An 8,377-nucleotide genomic window follows, 5' to 3' on the forward strand; every position below is an offset into this window, starting at 1 on the left:
TGTGAATCTACTACAGTCTTGGCAAACTTTATATTACAATCACGTTATCAAGAGCTTGTCCAGAGTTTTCTCGTTTCATGACTTATGTACGATAGAAATCCTGATCGGACCAGTTAGGGGTCAAGGGTCAGGGCTATAAAGTGACATCATTGTTTTCCACATTTTTTGTGTTATTTAAAAACATTGATTTAAAAGAGTGACATGGCAATGATTTGCAGACATGTCAGAGTAAGGTTGCTCATTGTCAAATGTGTGGGTAATTTATGTGGGTCTACATTGGTTTCACCAGAAAAGGATCGGTCAAGATGTTCCCTCTCTCTCTCTCTCTCTCTGCACTGTCTGTAAATTTACTTACTGCTGACAATACGTAGTGCCCTGTATGTGTTCCTCATATGACCCTAGAATCAACTAGATTATTGAAAGAGAAAAGTACCTTAATATCCCTTTTTTCAGCACAACAAAGATGTTCAACTTTGAACCTACCCAGCCGTTGCTCTCGGGCTTTTCCTCAGAGCAAGTGGAATATCCATATTATTGGATGGCACGCCACTTGAACTTTGACCCTCTGCAGCCATGGTAACCGTTTAGAAGTTGCATGCAAGAAACTGTGGACACAAACAGAGAGAAAACTCATTTTGTTTTAATTTTGCTTTACAACAAACTGTTGATTTTCATTTTCAGTCAGTGAAATAAAATGTTTATCATGACAGTATGAGAAACATGTGAAAGTAATGATTAATTTTCTTTAATTTTGTCAGTGACACTTTTCCAACACACAATACTTTTCAATGTTTTCAGCAATTGTCTATGTTTCAGTAAAATCTCCTCACAGATGGTGGAGTGGAAGACCCTGTATCTGTGGTCTTCTTTGAGTTATGTACAGACCGTCTTCACATGCCCAAAATCATGGCAAAGTATTATATTCTAATAACTGGCATTATTTCGTGCCTGGGGCTGATAAATGTTTAGCTGGACAAGGGAAATTTTACAGTACTCTGCCTGAGGAGGAAGAACTAACTGTTGATTTTCCACATGCTGAGCTATGTATTCAGCAACCCACACATAGTTATCAGGCAGGTATAACTTTGTTTGGGCAGGCTCTTTTCCAGCGTTTACCTGCTCAGATATCTTGTTGTTATTTTCAAAAAAATTTCCTACACCGCGGTGCAAAAGACTGAAAAAGACCACTCTCTCAGTGATCCCTGCTGTATATTTTTTTATGACCATTCTATTCTTGTCATCTCTCACGTAATCACTGCACAATCATAACTTCAAACATGTACAATATACTACATAGCTGTACTTTTTATACCAAAACTTAAATATATGAAACATTGTACAAACTTTCTGACATTTTGACCCAAGACTAGGAAAGAAAGCCTGGGTATAAATGTTTAATAAATTTACTTTGAATGATAATGCTGTGAGGAAGGTTTACATGTTGTTCCTCACTCATTCATGCATGTATTTGATGCATTGGTGAGAATACCCACAATATTTTTAACATTTAAATTTCTCTGCAGATCTCCAGGAGTAACTTTGGGTTAAAACAGTTCGGGGTTATTTAGCAAACATACACAACTTACAACAACCAATGAGCAGTTTTCATTTTTTCTTCAAACAAACCCACATCATTTTAAGCAAAGGCTTGTTAATATTTAATGTTTCTGCATTACCCGATGTCATTACAATGTACGCAATTTGCCAGTTGTTGGCCACTCAGCATCAGCAAGCGTATATAGCACTGTAGTAACGTTGCACTTAGTGATTAAATAGAAAAACTGGGCCTTTAATTAAGCAGAAAGAAACCCAGGATTACAGACATTTCACCATAGTAATCAGTTGCCTAGTTTAGCAATAGAGTCTGCATACCATCATATGTCCTACTAAGTCCCAAGGATGATGATGAATTTCAAATTTACCAATCTAGTAAATATTAGGCAGCCATATGCTAAAAAACAACATCAAAACCATCCTTTCTATCAAAATCTTACAATAATTACAATCTACACTTTGATTTCCAAGCCATGCCAAACCCCAAATTTTTGTCATTCTCAAGTTTTGAAATCAAAGTATATGTTAAAGACCACATACATTTAAATAAATCAAGGTAGTTTATGAGAATGGAAAGCGTGGATTTGTATAAAATATTATTCTGATCAAAGAATTTCTTAAATATTATAGTTACGGGCAACAATGCTTCAGTTTGGCCTTCTATGCACATGCCATCATTGCATGGTAGCTCAATACGTCATTTATTTTCTATTGTTGCAAAACAACTGTGTGGTCATGTGACCTTCAATCTTTCAGTGAGCACTGCATGTCTGCCGCCATCTTTGATTTTGTAGCAAGGCCCTGAATAAACAGCAGGAAACACACAGCATGATATGTTTTTCTGGAATCAAGGTGGCTGAGATATGTTAGTGTGAGGAATGTATCTAGGACAGACAGGGATTATAACGATGCCAGGGAAAATTTGAATCTTATCTCATCGTCAGCACCTTATGTATTCTTTGTGGTACATCCATGGTTGGACACAAGTCTTTCTTGCAAAGTTTATCACACAATAGAAATTGTAAATTTAATTACAAAGTTTAGTGGTATACAAAATGCTCTTATTGACTTTGCAAAACTAGAATGCAAAACCAAAACATGTCCCTTTCCCTCTATACAAGACTGTGTATGGAAAAGCTTGCTTTTAATGAGCAAATCTAAACATTCAGTAAATCATTCTATGACAAGATTTGATATTATTGTTCATGTTCCCATGCAGTATATATTGAGAATGTAAAATATTGCATTTTTTTTCCATTACAGCGCTCGACGCTGGTATCAAAATAACTCACTGAAACTAGGACACTGGGAAGACAGGTCTTTTCCTAGTTTAAAGCAGTACACGGTGTTCACAGAAATTGCTATTGTGTTTTTCCCTAGACCATAATACTATATCAAATCTACGGCAGCCATCTTGAATTTTGACGTGACAATTGCAGGAAGCAATAAATTGAAAGTCTGAACTCTTAGTTCACTGACTTTCATTTTTCCGATTAGAATTGAACACATCAATGAATCCCTAGAGTCATGAGTGTTTTTTGAACAGTACTAAAACAAAGATTGATTTTTTGTTGCAGATATTGAATATAGTTGACATACTTTGAAGAATGTCCTTTCAATGAAATTTGCAAAGAATTTGTGGGTCTTATTGAGTCTTATACAAGGATTAAATTCATTTTATTGTACGGGTTAGACTTAAAACGCCAATGTGTATCACATGAATATGATGGAATGGAAGGCCAGCAAAAATGTCACCCCAGAAAACAATGATATTGGTCAGTCATCAAGGACAGGCTTGATTAAAGCTATCTGGTCAATAAGTGGTCAAACTGAACACTGAACAAGCAGCAAATATACATGATTGTATAAAGCGTCCTTAATTTCAGACAGTTGAACATGAAGTTTCCTGACTTGACTTTCAGTTAAGTAACAGAATCTCAAGCTCTCTGTAAATCTGTGGCACCCTTTACAAATAAAGTACAGTGTATGTAGATACAAAACTTCAAAACTTACATTTCGTCATTGGAAAAACTGGGGAGTGAATTATGCACAATAGAAGACAAATGGTGGTTTGACCCATCCTAAAAATTCCTGTTTTCCATGAGGAAAGTTGGACCTCTAAACTTCAGGGAATGGAAGTAAATTGGTTACTGTAACTCATCTCAGACTCAGAGTCATTATGAGGAAATGTCCATGTTTTAACAGTGCTGTGAGCTTCAAAAATATGTGGTTTTGACTTCTGCTACGCAGATATGAGATATGTAAATTGCTATATATTTCACGCAAGTTTTACATAAAAATAATTAATTTTTCCATCATGTGATCTACAATACAGTAGCTGACATTTGACATTTTTGCAAATATACCAGTAGGTATTTAATTGAAAGAGTGTGAAATTCATTCTGTAATTCAGAAACACAATACGGTATTTCAAAATTCAAACATAAGAAATTTGTGAATGAGAAAGAGAAAAAAACAGAATAGGATTTGTCTCCTGGGCACATGATTTATAGACTTAACCCACATCAGCCTTTTTTTTTCATATTCACTTGAAAAACATTGTGTAAGAATTGCCAGTGCACCATGCATAGTACAATAGTAGAAATTTCTCTAGGAATTACACACATTGTACAATTTTGAACTGTGAACTTATCCACTCATTTCCTTGCCTATCACAATTACCAATTTGTCAGTGGTTTTGCTGAGGTTTGGGAAGATGTGTAAATGGGGTTGGAACTCCAGTGACATTTCTGTTGCCCCCTTATGTAATATTGATATTCTGAGGGAAACCCCAGTAACATGACAGGGTAAGCCCAATAAAATTTACCTGACATTTACTGTGATACCAGCCTTAACAAAAATACTGGGTACGTGATACCAGCATACTATCTCTCTCACTCTATTGTCTATGACCCAAGTAAACATTCATGTTTTCTTGTTCATATATATCACAGACTTTCGACTCAATGCAGGCGAACAGCCAAACCGCCACTGATGCAATAGAACATTCTATTGCATCAGTAATGGTTTGGAGGTTCGCCTGCATTGAGTCAAAAGCCTGTGGTTCTTATATCAGAAGTCAATCTTGTCAGCTCAAAAATATGAACATCAAAAAGGAAAGCCCCTTCATAACATCACTTTTGCAAGAAACCTAGGATGAGACACAAACTCATGATTTTTCTGGCCTACGACTAGCGACTGGCATGAATGATCGAAAGAAGACAAACACACATTGGAAGATGAACTTTTGACATTTTGAATCGAGGACAAAATACAAACCTAATGAGAGCAAACACTTGCACCGTGTCACCTTGGTAACGTTACTGAAGGCAATTTCTATTATTTCACATCGAACCATACCAGACAGACAGACACGACTAATGAACTACAATATACATTTTCTACAAATTGATGCAAGCCATAGCATTTCACATTGTTCACGAGTGCTATACCAGCCATTTCTCAGACACAAGTATGCCATCCGTATTCTCTTTGACACGAGAAAAGTTTTTCTTTTGTACTGCTATTCTGGTCCTTTGGTATGGGCTACGTATAGAATTTGTTTGACCTTAGTTCTCAGCATTTTCAATGATATTTTGTAAAAACACAGAACAAACATTTAATCATTTAATCAAAATTGGTCACATGGTGTATAAATCATTCAAAGATACAGCCCATACCATTTTATTAAGAATGGTACAGCTGAATCTTTGCGCTGGATTTCAGGGTGACTGGGTCAGGGGTTGGATGAAACTCTACATTTACAATCATCTGCTTTTTCTACTTTAAAAATTGAGAAAATACTGATAAAAACAGTTGAGGAATCTCAATGACATGTCATGTTTCTCATCTCAAAGTATTAAACATATGACAATCAGTCATTTTGATAGAAAATGCTTGCAATTAGAAAGTAAGTTTTTATGAAAAGTATGCTAAATCAATTTAAAAAATATCTGATGCACAAAATATAAATACCAAAACACAGAAAAATGAACCAAGCCTCCAAAGCCAATATTTCCTTTCTTGTATTGTAATGATTACATCAACAGTCCTACAGTGAAGGGAAATGTAATATATGATGATGCGACAGTGCATAAATTACAGCTCCATATGGATTTGCTAAAAGGTGTTTCCCAAACAATTTGGAAAAATGACTTGTAATGTTGTGCAATTCAGAACAATCTGATACCAAAAATACCCTGTCTAAAACATGCTTAATCAGGTTACTCTTCTTGGGTTGTCCATAATAGCATTTTTGTTAAGGGTTGTGGCCAGTGATGGTTTCCAGGGTTACCAAACAATTTTCAGAAGTTACCCTTTGTATAGGACCACATGTCTGGGACAGCAGATACATATTACAAAACCTTGGGATCTATCTTTGTTCCAGAGCTTGGAAAAACAACTCTCAAATCATGGAACTGATCCCTGGTATATCATTGTTCAACTGAGTAAGGAACCACATTTAATAAAATAAACCTTTCACCGGGAAACGGGGATGGAGAGGGCCATCAGGGAGGATATCAGTAACTCCTCACAAGGGTCATTCATATCATAACTCTGCTCAAGCAACTGAACCAGTGTTGCAGCTAGGAATTTTAAATCAGGGGACAGTGACTGAGTCCCACTATCGTTTTTTGGGGGGACATTCTGCACATTTTGGGGACAATGCGGCAGTTGCTTATCAAATTTTATATAATTTTGTAACAAATTAGTTTCACACTAGTAAAGTTATCGAGAACACATCACTTTAATGCTTGAATTATATCATGTCTGCCACCAATGAGAGCTCAGTCAGACTGCAAGCAAGTTATGATATCAAGTGCAGCGTTCTAATTGCTTTTAATCATATCTCCGGAAGAACCTAACAGATATTACTTTCAGACTACATCCAACACATTTGACCAATGAGTGCGCCCGAGGTGGCCCTGCAGTTGCGCGAGAAAGCAGGACAATGGGTTCCGTTTCTGGGACATAATTGTCGCAAGGGCCCATCCTGGCTGCAACACTGCTGAACACACATAAATGTTGTTCTCACACAAATCTCTCCAATTTCTGTGTCCATATTTTAGTTACCGATTGAATAGGGAACCAAGAGAACTTATATCTGATGATTTATCAGTGCGATGAATACATTGTATCCTGCTTCTGGCATAGGATCTTAAAAGCTCCCTAAGAGACTTGTTTGATTGAGCAATAATTTTACAGACTCCATGTACATGTTCATTGCATTGGTGTGACTTATTAAATCTGATCCAAAACCAGCCTTACATCAAATACAGAGTGGTTTTAACCAAATCAGGCCTGACTTTCTGCTAACTGACCACAGCACTCCCTAATATATAATTTATAAATATACAGGGGTTTTTGCCTGAGAGGGTTAAAGTCTCAGTCAGACCTAATAGACAGGTTGCAAGTGTTTTTGCTAAACATGTGGAACATCTACATAATTTGGGTACCGTACCCTAAGTACTCTTTGTAATCCCCTGAAAAAATATGGTATATTGCATTGGATGTATCGTTGTTCAGTGAGTACGGTGCCAGGCTTTCAATCAAAGGAAGAGTATAGCAGATTCAGTTAGGGACTGTGCACAGTTAGTATCAGAGGATGGTGAGTTCAAGACTCTAGCATGGTCTTGTGCCCATGAGGAACAGACTTTACTCCTACTCAATTGGACAGTGGTATGATGGGTATTCTGATCATCAAATGGGCTGCTTGCCCATTTGACGATATTGTAAATAAAATATAATGCCACAGAGAAGCCCTGTGACATCAATCAAACCTCAATAAATTTACCTTGGTACTGCGCTTAACGAAAACATTGTTGCAGTATATGGCGTAGAAACATAAACTGCTGTGAACCCAATGTCTTGACACAAGAGTAGACATTTGACATGTACATCTATGCTGAACAACACCATAACTGTGTGCATCTTATATAACTTTAAAGTTCTGTATTGATATTAACATGGAACATTACAATTTTTGATATATCATGGCACATCGCTATTGTTTTCGACATATAAAAACTTTTCAACAAGTGTTATGACTTGAATGATGGGGATGAAATGATATGAATGTCTAAAAGCTGGCAGCATGAAATACTGATGATAATATTCATAACATCTTTATGATGTGTAGTCAAGTGGGTGCACTGGATATCCTGTGCCCCATTGCAAACTTGACCTTGCTGTTGGGGTCACAAAGTCGTTTTGAGCCTATTCTTGTGTTGTGCTGTGTGGGACTTTTCTGAGGAGTCAATGTTTTCAAACACTTACCAGAAGTGAACTCAAATACACTCCAAAATCCTGCCTTCCAACTGGATATTCAAGTGAACACAGTGTGCATGTTGCTCTCACAGTCAATGTATCATCACAGTATATGTAAATTAGCTGTGTTATCTACAGTGTGATTGGTCAGCTCAGTAACTATCATACTCCACGAAAGCGGGACAAACTTTGAAAGACTTCACAAATGTACCATTTTGAAAGTTTGCCCCATTTCCTACACAACCTATAATTTTCATTGACGTGTTTGAATTTTCCAAAAACACGATTTCTCAGGAACGATAAGGACACGAGTAGGGACTTTGCAAGTGGCCAATCAAAAATGGCGTTTTAAGAGGGTGTGTACGTGTAAGTTCAGACAGTCTGAAATGTATGAAATTTAGGCCAGAAATGATTAGATGTGCCTCACCTTCGATTCTGTCCTTCTGTCTTTCAAAATTTTACAGCAGTTGTCTCGCCGGCAAGAAGTGGCGAGTAGTTAGCACACGAGACAGGACGTGCGCTCCAAATTAAATGGTACAGGCGATTGCGCATGCTC

General features: G+C 36.9%; 1 protein-coding gene across 1 annotated transcript in view; it reads right to left on the reverse strand.

The window, feature by feature from the left end:
* The window catches only part of LOC139115194 (MYND-type zinc finger-containing chromatin reader ZMYND8-like), a 42,795-nt gene extending 34,431 nt beyond the window's left edge, over positions 1–8,364 (reverse strand). Inside the window, 2 exon segments of the mRNA XM_070677135.1 lie at positions 484–605; positions 8,249–8,364. Of these exon segments, the coding sequence (XP_070533236.1) occupies positions 484–575 (92 nt within the window). The 5' untranslated portion in view covers positions 576–605; positions 8,249–8,364.
* Between the last annotated feature and the right edge of the window lie 13 nt (positions 8,365–8,377).

This window comes from Ptychodera flava, chromosome 17, assembly GCF_041260155.1.
Source record: "Ptychodera flava strain L36383 chromosome 17, AS_Pfla_20210202, whole genome shotgun sequence".
NCBI lineage: Eukaryota > Metazoa > Hemichordata > Enteropneusta > Ptychoderidae > Ptychodera > Ptychodera flava.